This window comes from Sturnira hondurensis, unplaced genomic scaffold (assembly GCF_014824575.4).
Source record: "Sturnira hondurensis isolate 20B ecotype Veracruz unplaced genomic scaffold, ASM1482457v3 Scaffold0014854, whole genome shotgun sequence".
Lineage (NCBI taxonomy): Eukaryota > Metazoa > Chordata > Mammalia > Chiroptera > Phyllostomidae > Sturnira > Sturnira hondurensis.
In genome coordinates this window covers 9,154,472-9,171,431 of record NW_028087485.1, presented here as the reverse complement: position 1 = coordinate 9,171,431, position 16,960 = coordinate 9,154,472, and the positions used below count along the sequence as shown (strand labels likewise).

Here is a 16,960-nt window from a genome sequence, read left to right as displayed (position 1 = left end):
AAGTACACACACTTTGCCTCCCCCTTTGTTTATAGAAAAATCACAACTCAGCATTTAAAAGAGAATACTCAAGGGAAGCAAAAAGAGAGAAGGGTATAATAAATTACTTGCCTACCCTGGCAAGGACCCGCTGGAGACATCACCCATTTTATGAAAAGTTCGTGTTGCCAACTCTGTCTGGGGACAGAGCTGGCTACCTGGTGGGTCCTCGTGAAAACGAAACTGTGATGTGAACAGCACTAAGTGGAGAGAAGTGTCTCTCTTAGGGCTTTCCACTTAGAAAACTTTATTTACCAGGTTTACATTTCTCTGAAGAAAGTAGTTTTCAAAAATTGCGACTTCAAGGATGCAATGGCCAACATTAAAACATTAATGTCTCCCATTAATGTCTTTGACTTGGGAGAGTATGATCAGCACGGGGGCGACTGAGTCTTCAAGCACTTTTCACCCAAGACGCCATTCTCATCAACTATCACCAGGGCATTCATTGGTCATAGAATTTCTCTTTGGCCCATTCTATTTATTAATAAACAGTAACTCCAATGATCTACTATAAGCAACTACCCTTTTAATTATAGATAATGTGGCTGAAGGTATAATCTATATAAAATTTTCATACTTAAAAGTTTCTTATTTTGGGGATTTCAGTTGGGTATCAAAGTAATAGGAGCAAAAAACTGTGTTTGGAAATAGTAAGAGCAAATAAAGTTTTGGAAAATTAAATGATGTTGGATAAAGCACTAGGAGGACTTGATACCCAAAAGAACTTCATTGGAAAATCAAATCACAGAGAATATTTTTAAAATGCAAAGAACCACTCCAAGATCATTATATATGTAGAAAGATGTTATAACTTAAGATATAAAGTTTAATTCATCAGCCTTCTCTGGTGTGGCTCAGTGAATTGAATGCTGGCCTGTAAATCAAAGTGTCGCCAGTTCAATTCCCAGTCTAGGGCACATGCCTGAATTGCGGTCCCAGTCTCCAGTACGGGGTGTGTAAGAGCCAACCACACATTGATATTTCTCTCCCTCTCTTTCTCCCTTCTCCTCGCTAAAGATAAATAAATAAAACCTTAAAAAATAAAGTGCAATTCATCAAATTGATCTGATCACATTACATGAATGCAAACACAGACTACCACTATATTGTATTGTAATGAAGTCTCTCACTTTGCTTTGAGATAATGCTGCTGGTTACTTCTTTCAATGGTCCACACGGTCACTGAACTTGGACTTGACAAGCACAGCTGGCGCCAGTTCATGGGGTTAAAAGACATCTGGCTCACATCAACACCAGGTTGTGACTTCTTACACAAAATGACACTCGATTCCCAGTCCCTTAGAGAAAAATTGCATTTGGTAAAAAATAATTAGTTTGAATCTCATATCTTGAGAACATTTATCTAATTATTTGAATATAATTTATATAAATTGAGATAATTTATATAATTTATATAATCTATGACAATATCAATTTTTTTTTACTAACTATGCTTACCATTACTATATTTGTTAAAGAAAGCAAAGTAAGCCCTGGCTGGTATAACTCAGTGATTGAGAGTGGGCCTGTGAACCAAAAGGTTGCTGGTTTAATCCCCAGTCAGGGCACATGCCTGGGTTGTGGACCAGGTCCCCAGTAGGGGACGTATGAGACACAACCACACATTGATGTTTCTCTCCCTCTCTCTTTCCCTTCCCCTCTCTATAAAGATAAAAATAAATTTTTTTTAAAAAGAAAGCAAAATAACTATTTTTAAAATATTACTCATATGCTACCAAGACTGTTTTATCTTTTTCATTAAATTTGAATTTAACTCATCCAAATCTAGAAAATAAAATATATCATCACGTTTGCCAAAAAATAAGTGTCGGTGTCCAAATCTCTATATTACATATGAGTACTCCATGATTCTTGGTATACTGTATATACTGATGCTGATTGATCATTTACTGAGGGTATTTGAAGACTTTATTTATTTTTAGGGAGAGGGGAAGGGAGAGAGAAAGAGAGGGAGAGAAACATTGATCAGTCGCCTCTCATATGCACCCCAGCCGGGGACTGAATTTGTAGCCCAGGCTTGTGCCCTGACCAGGGATCAGTGGGTGACCTTTCATTTTGTAGGACGACGTCTAACCAGCTGAGCCACATTCCAGTCTGGGCAATCATTCACTGAGCTTTTTAAATCATAGTACTAATTCTTCAAAATTGATTAATTCATTTATTCACTTATTTATTCAAGAGAATTACTTGAATGCCTACCATGAGCAAGGTCCCTTGCTAGAGGAAATAAAGAGAAAAATATTAATGCGAGCTATCCCCTCATACAAGGAGCCAGCACTCCATTCAGAGCTGTGACTGGGAAAGTGGAACTGATACGTATTAAGCTCACTTGGTCATTTGGGTTCCTCCTGCTCTCCCCTCCTTTCATCCTTGTCACAAACATCCTGTCCATCATGTCCACCATTCTATTGCTGGTTCTTTGGATCTTTTGACTTTCTGCCTCAGGTGCCCGGCAAAAACTGTCATGCCTGGATGCATACAACTGCAAGCCCGGGCTGCTGGAGACGTAGGAACAAAGATCACAGGACTACATGTGTCAAGGACATTAAAAATTCCTGGGTACCACCCCCACTGGAGCTTCAGTGTAACCTCAGACCCTACTGTTCCCCTGGTGGTGCTCCTCCCCTATTGTCATTTTTAATATCCTGTTTTCCTGAAGCCTCTCACCTCTCCACCTTACTCTTGGTAAATGGCCTTGTTTTCAATGAAGAAAATAGAGGACACGAGCTGAGAATCTTGCCAAATTCCTGCCACTGAGCCGAACAACCCGTCAGGATCTGTGCCATTCTTTCCTTCTTTCCTGCTACCGTGGAGAGCACGTCCCTCCTGCCGAAGGCCAGCTTACCAGCCTGTGCTCCGGATCCTACCAGTCTTGCATTCTTAGGACCATCAGTCTCTCCTGATTCCTTCTCTTTTTTTTTTTAAGCCCTCCCTCAGTCTCACCCATTCATGTCTATCTCTCCTGCCCCCTTCAAGCCAAACTGCTCAAGGGAGTTGTTCTTAACTTACTGTCTCCTCTTCCTCACTCCTGCTCGTTCCTCATCCCAGGACATCAGCATCCATCACCAATGCTTCAAAGACACAGCTGTCTCCCAGACTCACTGATACCCACCTTCCTCCGAAATCTGACAGGCACTTCTCAGGCCCATCTAACTTTCCTTCTGCAGGATTTGACTCTGCCTGTCATGACGACCTTCTGGAGTGACCCTTCGACTCTGCGACATACCTATTATGGATACCCCATACCGCTCAGGCTCCCACTGTTTCTAAGGCCTAGGTCACAGGCCTTGGTCACCTGTTCTCACTAGCTTACTTGGTGGCTGTCCAACTCTGTAGGTGTAACTTCCTGTGGGTACAACCCACCTGTGCCTCACCTCAGGTCTGCTCCACAGGCCCAGAGGCTTCCCTAAGCCCCCGGGCATGACATGCAGGAGGTCACAATAAACTGAAAGGTGTGGTGAAGTTAATACCTTGTGCAGTGGACCTCTGATTGATGGGATAATAGGAGTTGGTGAACAACGTCTCATCTCTTCCTCTCCCCTTCCCAGCCCACTGCTCATACAGCCTCTCAACAGACTACCTGGGAGACAGAGCACTGTACTGGGCACCAAGTGGTGGCCAGCAGAGCAATGTGCACTCACAAGGGCTCTCCGCCTTCCCTGCTTTCCTCCCCTTTCCCTGCAGGCCTCTTTCCTGAGATTTCACTCCCTACTGAAGTGGCTGGTGGGCTTCTGACACGGGCTCTGACTTCTGAGGAACCGTCCTTCCTCCTGGGTCTGCTCCTTCTGGGTCTCCAATGAGGCTCCTCTTCCTCTTGAAGTCCCTTTTTATTCATGTTGCTCTAAGTTCTGTCCAAAGCTCCTCTTTAGGTATGCTTACTCATTTAGCACTTTGATTACTATTCTGATTTAACAACTTCCAAATGTTTATTTCCAGCCCCCTACCCTGAGCTCCCGTCCCGGATATCTGTGGCAGTGACATGTTGTGTCCCTCAATATCTAGTTTCTACATCTCCCTCCGAGTCACAGAACCCCTGGTTTTTAGCCAGGCACACAGTCACCCACCATGAGGACATTCCCCAGCCTCCCTTGCAGCTCAACATCGCTTGTGACTAAGCTGGCCAATGGGATCTAAGTGTCAGTGATGTGTACAACTTCTAGGCTATGCATTCCATCAAGCGTTTGTGCTTTTCCCTTAAACTTTCGCCTTTTCACTGGCTCTCAAAAATACACAGGTGGTGCCCCCACTTCAGACTAGAGATGAGGGCAACACCCTAGGAATGGAAGAGCAAGATAGCGCCAGGCTGGCCCCGTACTCTGGGGAGCCACCATACCAGTCTGAGCTCTCGCACCCAGACTACTGCATGCGAGAGGCAGTCACTTCTGTCTTATTTAAGCCATTTTTAAGGGTAACTTGGGCTTCTGTGACAGCAGCTGAACTTAAATCCTAACTGATATATCAAGTGCCAACTAAACAAGACCATTTATCTCAGGCACCCTCGACTCAGCTTCTCCCAACTCATCTCCCCTCCTCCTATGACCTTGACATCTTTCAGAATAATACTGTAATGTCCCCAAGGTGACCAGGTCACAACTCTGGGTAGAACTCTGGACTGTCACACTTTCTCCGCAACATGTCCAATATCCAGCCAGCCACCAAGCCCCATGGAATTGCCTTCTAAACACCTCCCACGTATCTCCACTTCCCTTCGTTCCTGCTCCCCCCGCCCTGGTCCACGCCGCAATCATCTCACTCAGACGGCCACAGCTGACTAATTGACGCTTGTCTTATTTCCCTCCAATATACCTTCCATGTTACGACTGGAAGGAGTCTTCCTATGTGCAGATTTGATCATGTTACATCTCTGCTTAAAACTCTTTAATATCCTCCCCCTGGTTTTAGGGTAAAAGATGTGCCTGTCCATTAGCATGGCTTATGCAATACATAGGGTTAGTAACCTTCCCAGGATGCCTAGGACAAACCCAGGTTAGGCCTGTTGTTCTATATGATTTATTAATAACATCCCCTTTCACTCCTGAAACTGTCCTGATTTGGATCATAAACTCTGTGGTCACTTATTTACAAGGCTACTCATGAGCTGCCCTCAGAAGACTGTGCCTTGAGGCTTACCTCTTATGGCTAATATCTTTTCCTCATCATTATGTTCTCTTAAGAACTTAATTAAATCCTTACACCTGCCTCATTTTGCTCTGACCTCGTGATCTTTGCACATGCCATTCCTCTGCCTAGAATGTTCTTCCTTCTCTCCTCACAAGACTGTTCCCCAGTCATCCTTTAAATATTGCTCTGGGTTGAATTGTGTCCCCCCAAATTCATGTGTTGGTATCCTAACCCTCAGGTTCTTGGAATATGACCTTCTTGGGCAATAGGATCTTCACTACAGTTAAATGGGGCCATTTAGTGTGGACCGACTCCAATGAGTAGTATTCTTGTAAAAAGGGGAAATCTGGAGACAGATACAAGTACAAGGAGAATACTTGAACATGAAGAAAGTTATCTACAAGCCACGGGGAGGAGCCTGAAACAGATTCTCTCTTGCAGCCCTCAGGAGGCACCGATGCTGCTGACCCCCTGATCTCAGACTTCTAGCCTCCAGAACTACGAGACAATGAATTTCTGCTACTTAAGCCTCTCAGTTGGTGGTACTTGGTCAATGGCAGTCCTGGCAAGCAAACACATCCATCGACAAGTGAGTGGGTAAACAAACTGGGGTATACCCATACCACAGAATAGAAAGGAGTGAACTATTCATACACATAGCATAGAGTTTCAAAATGAGATCATCTAAAATAATTATGTTGCATGAAAGATGCCACACCAAAAACGGAGTACATATAATGTATGACTTCCTGTTTATGAAATTCTAGAAAACACTAATTAAGAGTAACAGAAAGCGTATCAGTGGTGAACTGGGGGGCAGAGGGCAGGGCAGCAGTGGGGTAAGGGTGCATGTGGCAGCAGCCAATAAGGCAGGGCCTGAATGTCACATGGAAACCTCTGGGGTGATGGATACATTTATTATCTTGATTATGGTGATGGTTTCATGGGTTTATTCATAAGTTAAAACACCAAATTGTATATAGGTATATGTAGTTTCTTTTATGCCAACTATACCTTAATAGAACTTTTTTTCATTAAAAAAAGAAACTGCGTAAACTACATGTGGCTCACTGAACCTATATATTACATTTTTATACAAGAAATACTAATGCGTAAGGAGCATCCTCAGTCATTTCTGGAATATTTTGCACTTCCCCTTAATAAGACTTCCCTGAAGGAGTTTATATCAAGGATGCAAGAGTAAATGCAGCTCTGAAGCTGGCCACAAGGCCTGACCCAGCAAGAACCACAGATATGTCTTATTCAAAGGTATTCGCTGTGCCACTGGCAAACGTGTCATAAAGTTCCACTCTCTGAGCATATAACTGTTCTACTGTCTCTAAAAACTATTACTTCAAACTGAACTCTAATGTAAAGACCATCTTAATTTCAACATCAGTGGGAAATATGCAAACAACTCAAAGGTACTATTTATTTTTCTGTTAAAATTAATTTGTAATTAATTTTTGTGTAAAAATTAACAAGATGAAAGTTTATGCATTTATAAATGTATGCTTTACCTGACAAAGAAACTATTATAACACATAAATGAAAGAGAAATGTGACAATTAAATATGATAATTAATCAATAAGCTCTCAGAGGGCTTTTCCCCTACCAAATTTTATGCCCCAAAGTAGTATGATTTGGACTTTCACTTCTTCCATTTTTCCTTGTTTCAGATTTTTTCATGTTTATGTCTTGTGAGAAAATCCAGAAGGACGAGTAGCCTAACTTGCAGGGAAGTCCGTAGATTCCTTTAACAAGTTAAATGAAAGGGATTCTGTAGGATGCTGGAACTTACCAGAGAGCCAGTTCAAATTCTGGGAGGGAAGAGTAGCTGGCCAGGTAGCTGCCACAGTAACTGAACGCAAGTAAAGTATAGTCCAGAAGGACATTGCCTAAAATATAAAATCCATTACAAGGATTTCGTTATCATATTCTGGGATTAACTACACTCTACAATTAACTCTCCCCTTCTAATAAACTTCATATAATTCAAAAACATTTAACCCTTGGCATAAGAGTCTCCTGGATGATTTCTAACGCAATAAACAAAAAGTTAATAGTAAAGTTAAGATCCATTTTTAAAAGATGTTAGAGTGAATGAAGACTGTTAGCTCACTGCCCCTAGAGCTCAATGTCCAACTGAGCATACTGCAGCACGCACATCCCAGTGCGATTTGAAATGACCCAAGAGCCATAAAATATTCCATAACTATATGAAATACTGTCATTAAAAACATTATTCAAACAACTTTATATACCTTGCGGAAGTGAACTAGTTCCAGCTTACTTCTGTGGCTCCATACCTTAGGCCGTATCCAGCCTTAGCTTGATATCATCCAGTTCTTCCAACTACTATAAAAATTTATATTCTCCTTTGCATCTACAGTTGAAGCAATGAAAAACTGACTTTCAAAGTCTTAGCCACAATGTGTTAGAATGTACATCGTGAGGACGCTAAAGCGAGGAGCGCCTGCTTCTGCCTCTCTGTACCCGGCTCTGGTCTTCCTCCTCTCTCGGCTGTGCTTCAGCGCGGCTCCCTCCGTGAAAGCTTTACCTTTTCCTGTGCCTGCCTTTTTTCGTTTGTTACATTCACGTCTCAATGGCTACTGCTGCGCATTTTTAATGGTTCCGCTGTTTTTCACCTGTCTCACTTCAACTGACCAGAACATGATGCTAAACTCTGTCATTTATTGAATTTATTTAGCCTACTCTAATTAACAAAGAAAACAGCTTATATTTTTTAAACACTCAATACAAAAATAAAAGTAATTTTTCCGTGGGAAAGAGGCCTTACTAGAATAACTTTCTATCCTTGCTATATACAGACATTTCCTCCCCAAAATGAAGCTTATTAATTTTATATTTCCTTTACACTTATTTGAAATTTTTAAAAATGCATTTTTTAAAATTAAATACTTTTGAATTTTATTGTTGTTCAAGTACAGTTTTCTACCTCCCCCCACCCCTCCCCAAGATTTTTGAAAAAAATGCATAACGGGAAAAATATATCCTTAGTAATCCTATTACCAAATTTGGTATATTTCTTTCTGCTATTTTCTTCTGTGTAAAACTTATAAAAATAGACATTTTTTCTTTAAATATAATTTTGTTTTTTAGAGCTGCAATAAGCATGGGTTAAATATTATACATAAGACTTCATTTTTACAAGGAAACTTGAACTATACATTATGTTATTCCTATTGGTTTGTTGTTTACCTTATATTGAGCATTTTATAATTAATAATGTGAATTTTAATGTCCACATAATATCCCTTTGTGGGATGTTTTAACTTATTCCACCACATTCATGTCATCAGAGATGTAAGTTATCTCTAGTCTTTTGCTATGACAATGTTTTGCACCATATTTGACAAATCTTTGACCATAGTTCTGATTATTTTATTAAAAGTGAATTCTAGTTCTTGAAGTGTGTTTAACTGAGTCAGATTAATATTTACCTCCCAGGAAGATTGTTAGCAATTTATTCTCCCGCCTTCAGCAAAAAAGAGTGCTACCAATTTCACTGCACTCTGCCTAGCAGTTATAGGGTTTAAAAAATAAAATGGTCTCCCTTCCTAGACATGGAAGAGCATATTCTTGTGTATTGGCAAAGCTGTCACCACGTAACTGGTATCAGATTCTGACTTGCACAAGTAACATTCTTCAAAAATAACATAACATAAAATAAAATAAAATAAAATTGTGCCTTGGTTGGAGTGGCTCAGTGGATTGAGTGCCAACCTGTAAACTAAAGGGTTGCTGGTTCAATTCCCAGTCAGGGCACATACCTAGGTTTTGGGCCATGTCCCCAGTAGGGGGCACACAAGAGGCAACCACACACAGATGTTTCCCCTCTCTCCCTTCCCCTCTCTAAAAATAAAGAAATAAAAGCTTTTTAAAAACTGAACTTGATAAGCAAAAGAAAATCTCATCTTGACTTAAACGGCATTTTTTAAATGAATGAAACATTTTTTGATGTTTTTGATCCTTTGTGGTTCATGGTGAGGGCAAGTCCCTTTTCCATTAGTTCTAATGGGATATATATCTTTTTTTTCTTATTGTTTCCTAATGCCCTGAATATATTTGTTCCAAATATTTTCCTCAGTTTATTATTCATCTTTTGATTTTCCATAGCAATTTTGATATTCTTAAATTGAAAATTTGTATATAATCAAGTATGTCAATCTTTCTATTTTTAATTTTTCCATTGTGAAAAGTTCTTCCTCATCTTGAAATCATTCTAATTTTCAACCATATTTTCTTCTACTTTTTAATGGATTTATTGTTTATATTGAACTCTTATTTTCATCTGATACATATTTTGATGTCCAGTAGAACGTAAGTACCTAACTGGACACTTCTGTTCAAATAGTTCCTTAACACCATGTTGGGCAGCCCACATTATCTAGTGCGTGTGTGGGGGGTGAGTGTCTTTCATCATATACTTAGCTTTATATACTCTATGATCCGACCCCAGATTTCAACCATTTCATTCATCTGGTGTTCTCCGCACCCATACCACACCCTTAATTACTGGAGCACTATGATGTTAAAGGGGCCCTCTGCTCTGCCATCATTCTTTTTCAATTTCCATTCTCTTTTCCTTCTTTCTGATGCATTTTGGAATCATTTCATTTAAGTACTCCTGCCTCTCTAAAAGAGATGATAAACCTATGAATTACTTTCTATGAAAAATATAAAAAATATATTTATCATAACCAAACTTTCCATCTAGGAATGTCTCTGTATCTTTTAATATATTAAATCAGTGACCTTTGTAGTTTTTTCACTGAGGTCAATCACATTTCTTCTTTGGATTTTTCCTAAGCATCCAAATCTTCTAATTGCGTGGGTATCTATTTTGAAATCAGCATCTTATTGAGCCCTCTTTTACTGGCCCTAGTAGACCTAGATACTGCATTACCTAGTATCTCCTTTCCCACAGCTATAATTCTTCTATTTCCTATTTTGTTGCATTGACTAGAACTTCTAGGTGGATATGAAATAATAACAGTAACAACTGGTATCTCTGATGACTTACTCCTAATTTTGTTGAGAGTACCTTTGGAGTTTTGTTAATCAATATGAATGATGGCTATTGGTTTGAATTCATTTTTAATTTCGTAGACAGGCTAGAACCAAATCACCATGCTGGGGAAAACTCGAAGATGAAAGGTAGTTACAGTTCACATAGACAATTCCCAGTGTATGATGGGTTATGTTTTAAAAGTTGTTTTAATCTGTGAGAACACAAATTTCCCCTCAAATAAAATGTCAAATTACAGTGAAGTTCCCTGGCTTGACTCAAACATGGATTTGACCCCAAAGGCTATTAAACTAAGACCAGCCCTCATCTCTCCTGAGATTTCTGTCCATGGAGTGTTAAATGAGGGACCCATTAGATGGGCTCCAATAGATGTGCCGCGGCCTGGTGTGGGTCAGCTGGGTCTAAGAATGAGTCAGGAATAACTTAAATGGTAGACAACATTGATTGACATACATGCAAAATATGTCCTATATGACACATCATATTATAATAACATATAATCTCACTTATTATCACCACAGCCTTAATTATATTTAAGGATATATTACCATCATCCCCATTTCACAGAAAAGGAAACTGAGGCTCAGAGACTGATTTCTGCTATTTGCATGATTTCAAAAGTCTCAGAAGGATTTTTGGAGTCTTGTATACTTGAAAAAGAACCAGTGAAAACAACAGAGAGAAAAAAAGTCATACTACATCAATTCACCTGGATTTTCAATAAGCTATCAGGAAAGAAAAAGAAGCCCTAGCTGATGTAGCTCAGTGGACTGAGTGCTGGCCTGTGAACTAAAGGGTTGCTGGTTCATTTCCCAGTCAGGGCACATGCCTGGAATCCAGGTCAGGTCCCCAGTAGGGAGTGCGTGAGAGGCAACCACATGTTGACGTTTCTTTCCCTCTCTTCCTCCCTTCCCTTCTGTCTAAAAATAAATAAATAAAATCTTTTAAAAAATTGTTCTGAAAAAGGTTTTTTTCAAACTGCATTTAGTACTGTGACTCTTCTAGCTCATGTGCACATGAATCACCTGGGGAATATTGTTAAACTGCAGATTCTAATTAAGTTAAGTGTGGGTTGGGAGCAGAGTTTCTGCATTTATGACAATACCCTAGGTGATGACCATGTTGAAGGTAAGCAGGCCACACTAGGAGCAGCAAGGCTCTAGCCTAATTAATTAAAAGTCCTCTTGATCAGCCTGACTCCTTCTTTTAAAATGTGTACTACAAAAAAAAAGTTAAAAAAACTTCCAAAAATGCTTCATTTATAAGAACTAGGTTTAGTTACACCTTATAACAAAATCCTTCCGTTACGGCACAGAAAGGGTCTTGCAGGATACCTTTTAATTTGGTCCTCTTGGTCAGTCCTGGAAAACTGTATATGTAGATGAGAGGTTTTAGTTTCCGGTCAGAAAAAGCCACAACTTCATAAGGAACATTAGTTGCCACGACGCCCACAATTCCATTCATACACTGGAGTACAGTTTTTTTCTTGGTTGCAATATTAATAAATATTATGAAATTGCCACTAGGGTAGCAAATGGTGCTGTCGTTGACAAAATGAACATCCTGCTTAGGGAATCCTTGCACCCATCTTTAGGGAAAAGATACATCACCATCAATATAATACATACCAAATACTTTCTTCTATTTGAAAAAGCAAACAAAAGGTCACCAAAATCCTTGAAACACATCTATTCTATTTTCACCCACTTTCTGCCCTATACAGTCTCTAAGACAAAAGAACATTGGTGCAGGCTGAGAGGCCAGGTTAAGTCCAAGTACTACAGAAATTTAAATGTAAACCTAAAATTCCATAGAGCCTTCTTCAGAGAACTTTTTCAGTGAAGCAAATCCTCTGACTAAGCCTGAGAAAGTCTCAGAAGGATTTTTGGAGTCTTGTATACTTGAAAAAGAACTAGTGAAAACAACAGAGAGAAAAAAAGCTTGATCCTAATAGAAAACAGGGTGTATCCTGGGTGAGTGTTTTAGGATTACCTTTGATTTCAAAAATAAACTTTATAAAAAAAAACAACTCTAAATAGGACATCCTGCTTTGTGGTTGCAAGCAGAATAGGAAATGTTCTTCTTTAGAAATGTGTAGCCATATTTAGGTCTAAAAATACAGATAAATGTAGAAAATAAAAGGAATTAAGCCAACATGAGTGAAAGGTTACAACACAAAAGGAATATACTTTTAAGTACGGAGTGCTGGCGAGAATATGCTAAAGTAAGGGGAGTCTGAGATGAAGGGAGAGTCTAGTTTTATTTAAATATTAAGGATATGCTTAAAGACAGATGGTGAAGGTAAGAGAAGGAACTGGGTTGGTCAGAAATTTCAAGAGATTGGAGAGAAGAGGCAGGACCAGGGGAGTATGCTGTGTGGAACAGACTCCAGGTAACGGACACTCTGCAATGTGGAAGGAAATACCCCTTTCATCTGTGCCGCAGTTTATGCTTTTCAAAGGCCACTATAAATGCAAATAAATTCAAAATTAGTGGTTAGGAATTAGGAGGAAGAGAAGGACGGCCCTGAGTTTGGAGGGACGTCACCAAAGACTACAGGTATGGAAGGGGGGCTCTCATTGGAATGGAGGGGGTGGGGGTTATTTATGAAAAGAAGGGATAAGCATCCCTGAAGGTAACACTGGGCCAGGAAAAGGAGGCAGAAATGGAAAGTCCGGGAGAGGGATGCTGGGCAAACGAGCAAGGGAGGGGATAATAAAAGGGGTGGGACAGGGAAAGAGATGGAGATGGGGTCATTAAATAATCGTTTGACGAGGTCAAAGTTTCGGGGGCCACAGAAAGGGAGACAGAATAGCGTAGGAAAGGGATGAAAGTCAGAGAAAGTTTCCGCGAGACCGAAGTCAGTCGCCGATAGCGATGCCACACCTCACGGACAGGGACGCGGTGCTGGCGACGGCGGGGTAGGAGCTGTCGTCTACCTCCCGGCCTTGAGCCATGGCCCGTGTATCTCAAAGCCGGACCCTGGGCAGCAATCGCTAGACCCGAGTTCCTGTTTGCAGCGGTTACTCCGAACCCCCAGCTGTCCGCCGGTGGAGATCTCCACTGTTTGCACGGTAGTCTGGAGACAGTAATCCCTGCGCCCATAGGCTCTGATCCTCTAGCCTCCTCCCTCTAAAGCGAGCAGATTGGTGGGAGCCCTGCAGCGTATCATCCAATGGGTGAGCGACCAGGGAAGCGAAGGGCGGGTCCCTCGGAATATGTGCTGGAGTGTCCTTACCGAGCACCTGGCAAATAATTACAATATTAATAAATGGCGATAGCTGAAACTAATATTGAGTGCTGGCCGAGCCAGACGTTGCTACAACCTCCATGCAGGCATTGTTTTATTTAATCTTCAAACTCCTCATGGACCCCATGTTACAGCTAAAGAGAGTGGGGATAAGAAAAGTAACTTGCCTAAGGCTACACAATTTAGTAGGATTTGAAGCAAGTTCTAATCTAAATCTACAGTTCCAAGACTTTCATTGTTATATTACACTTTCACATGTACCCTCTGCTACTTAAAGGAGGCAGATGGCTTCTGAAAATAGCCTGATCAGAAGGTCAGCAGCTTGTCCTTGCTTCTTCCCTTTCAGACCCTTCCTGCTCTTTGCCTTCCCTTCCCTCCAGTCCTTCCGTTTTTCCATGCCCTCTCCTTCGCTTATTTAAGTCCCTCCTTCCCGTCTGGCCACCCTCTCTCCTTCATTTCATGCACAAATATTTACTGAGAATCTCCCTTGCATGGTGCTACTCACTTGGAACAAAATAATCAGCAAAACAGGTAAAATTCCTTCCTTCTTGGAACTTAGAAACTGGTGGGTGTGAGGGGTGGGTGGCGTAGACATCCATTTCATTACACAAATGTAAAATTATAGTTGTTTTTTTTTTGGTTTTGTTTTTTTGTTTTTTAACATTTTATTTATTTATGCTTAGAGGGGAAGGGAAGGAGAGAGGGAGAGAAAGATCAATGTATGGTTACCTCTGGTGTTTCCCCTGCCGGGAACTGGCCTGCAACCCAGGCATGTGCCCTAACTGGGAATGGAACCGCGATCTTGTGGTTCGCAGGCCCGCGCTCAATCCACTGAGCTACACCAGCCAGGGCACAAATGAAAATTATAGTTTGAATTAAGAAGAAAAGGAACATGATATATGAGAGCTTATGTTGGGGTCCTCACCTAGTTGGATGGGGGATGTCAGAGATGGTTTCTGTGTGAGCCTGTGCTGTTTTCACTGAGAGTCAAAGGAGGAGGAGTGATTGCTGGGAGGTTGGGGGGTGAGTGGGCATAGTGCAGTTTTTGGAAAGGTATCAAAGCAGGACAACAGATTGGATGAACTGGGAAGGGCAGTGTGATTGGAACAGAGGGAGATGAGTAGAAAATACTGAAGAAATGGCTGGAGAAGAAGCCAAGGGCTAGGTAAAGGTCAAGTTGAGAATTCTGGTCTTTATCCTCAGAACCATGGAAAGACATTACATGGTTTTGAACAGGAGAATGATGATCAGATTTGTTTATAAAAGAGTATTCTGGCTACAGAAGCATTATCAATTAAGACAGTAGGAAGAATAGAAATAACAAGATCTATTAGGAGTCAGTTTCATGGTCCTAACAAGGTGACCTAAAGCACTACTGGCATTTTGGGCTATGTAGAGGCGTAACACACAAACCTCACGTTCTTCAGACCCTAGGCAGTCTTTCATTTCAGGGATATGGGGCAAAAGTGGAGAAGTGTTTCTTTTAGGCGGGAAAGGAGATTGGTCACAGCCATAGATCTGTAGGGTTGCAGTGGCGCTGGCGGGGGGGGGGGTGTTGAGCTCCATCCCCATGTGATAGAGGGTAGACATGAGGGGTGGGGCACATAGAAAGGGCACAAACGACCACAGCTGTGGGTGGCACTGTGTCACATGTCTGACAAACTATGCACTAGGGAAAGGATAAATAATGTAGAAGGACAACTTTGTAGGTGCTGTCGAACAGGGGAAACAGCAGAGTTTATAAAACGTTTGATAAAATGACTTTATTGTGTACAGGGTAAGTGGAGGCAGTCTGGCTTCCTCATCCAGGTGTCTGGGGAGCTAAGGGAGGCAGTGTTCCCATAACCCAGGAGGCGCCTGATAACTAGTGTTCTCATAGCCCTGAGACTGGGTCTGGTAAACTGTTCCCATAACATGAAGTGAGCTCGCATGCGCAGAATTACGTTCTGCTATATAATTTCTGGCACCTTTCTGGCTTTGTTCCCCTCTAGCACTTCAATAGGTAGGGACTCCCTGCTGGGGGTGATGATGATGAGTGACATGCAAGGGCACAGGTGCCACACATGAGACATGCAGAGAGACATGGAGCTTGCAGCTCCATGAATAAAGGCATGCCAGACATCCAACGGCTCCGTGAATATTTCTGCCTCTGCATGAATACCATGAACCTGCCTGGCCTTAAACGGTGGCAACACACCCACTCTGCCTACTCCTTGATATTTCTTGCCTCCAGAACTGTGACAATAGATTTCTGTTGTTTAAGCCACTCAGTTTGTGGTACTTAGTTGCCCTGGCCCTGGCCAATTCATAAATACACGGATAGGGTAAGGCTCAAACCCAGGCAGGAAGGCTCTGGGACAGGTGTGCTTGTCATGCACTTTCTGTCTCTCCCATAATAGAGCTGATCAAAAGAAAAACAGACCAGCCCCTCTTTCTGTCTTTCAAGTAAATGACACAACAGCCATCACCAGCTCTCAAATCTAGGCAGACTAGAAAAACATTCACTACCCTTTTCCCACAGCTGTACCTTGTGCCCTGGAATCCCTTTTTCCTAACCCCTAAGTTAAAGTGGGGTTGTTTGAGCAGCCGCTCAACCCAGATATTTTTGAGAGACCTATGGTGTTACAGAACAGGGGGCCCTAGGTTCATTATGTTCGCCGCCCCATTGGAAAGACATCTCTCAATGCCAGAGATTTGTGAAAAGGAAAGTTTATTTAATGCTCTACAGACTTAAAGTAGTGACCTAACATTTTCATTTAAAATATCAAAGTCCTTTAGGATACCCACAGACACACGTAGTGCTTCCTTATCCACCTGCCCTAATTGGAGGTACCGTAACTCAGGAGAAGAAGCAAATATGTGTGTTTCAGGCCGCTGGCACCGTCACCTGTGTCACCATCCAGGCAGGATCTCTACTTATTCCAAAGCCGTGTGGCACCTTCTCATGGTCTACTGGCAAAGAGTTCTTTGTACCCATTTTCTTCTAGGCAAAGTCTCTCCTGCTTCCCAGGCCATGTGGCCAAAGGGAGTACCCCAAAGCCACGTGGTCCTCTTCTACCAAAGCTGCAGGGGTCTGCACTCTGGCCAAAACCATGTGGATCTCTCTGCAAAGCTGTGGAGAGGGTCAGGTCACCACTCTGGCAAAGCCCAGTGCTACTCACTCCAATGGCTGCCATGTCTGGGTTTAAATCCTCGTGCCAATCTTCCTCTGTACCCCCATTTCCGACTCCTCCTACAATCAGTTTTACCTGCCAGCATTCCTGTATTATTCCAAGTTTACTGGGCTGCCATTATGAGTCTGGGCAGGAATGGCCCATGTCATGGAACCAATCTTTTCCAAGCTCCCACGCAGGCGCTGTAACTTGGGGGACCTGCCCCCCAGTTACAACTTGGGGGGAGTGACTTCCATCCCCCTGTCTCCAAGCCTTGCCACAGCTATTTAACACATCTAAGCAACCTGCCAGAGGCTATA

General features: G+C 41.8%; 1 protein-coding gene and 1 non-coding gene across 5 annotated transcripts in view; one reads left to right on the top strand and one right to left on the bottom strand.

The window, feature by feature from the left end:
- Positions 1-13,304, bottom strand: part of CFAP43 (cilia and flagella associated protein 43) — an 85,151-nt gene extending 71,847 nt beyond the window's left edge. For 3 of the 4 annotated variants that reach the window (XM_037063988.1, XM_037063993.1, XM_037063991.1), the window contains exons 1-4: positions 13,125-13,304; positions 11,573-11,826; positions 6,987-7,083; positions 1,173-1,340 (exon numbers count right to left, since the gene is read on the bottom strand). In XM_037063988.1, the coding sequence (XP_036919883.1) occupies positions 1,173-1,340; positions 6,987-7,083; positions 11,573-11,826; positions 13,125-13,195 (590 nt within the window). In that variant the 5' untranslated portion in view covers positions 13,196-13,304. Of the gene's footprint in view, positions 1-1,172; positions 1,341-6,986; positions 7,084-11,572; positions 12,704-13,124 lie in introns of all 4 variants that reach the window. The other variant, XM_037063992.1, reaches the window with a different exon arrangement.
- On the top strand, positions 8,723-8,853 carry LOC118999557 (small nucleolar RNA SNORA24). The gene has a single exon (XR_005069136.1). It is a non-coding gene; the product is annotated as a small nucleolar RNA SNORA24 (small nucleolar RNA).
- Positions 13,305-16,960: the final 3,656 nt, after the last annotated feature.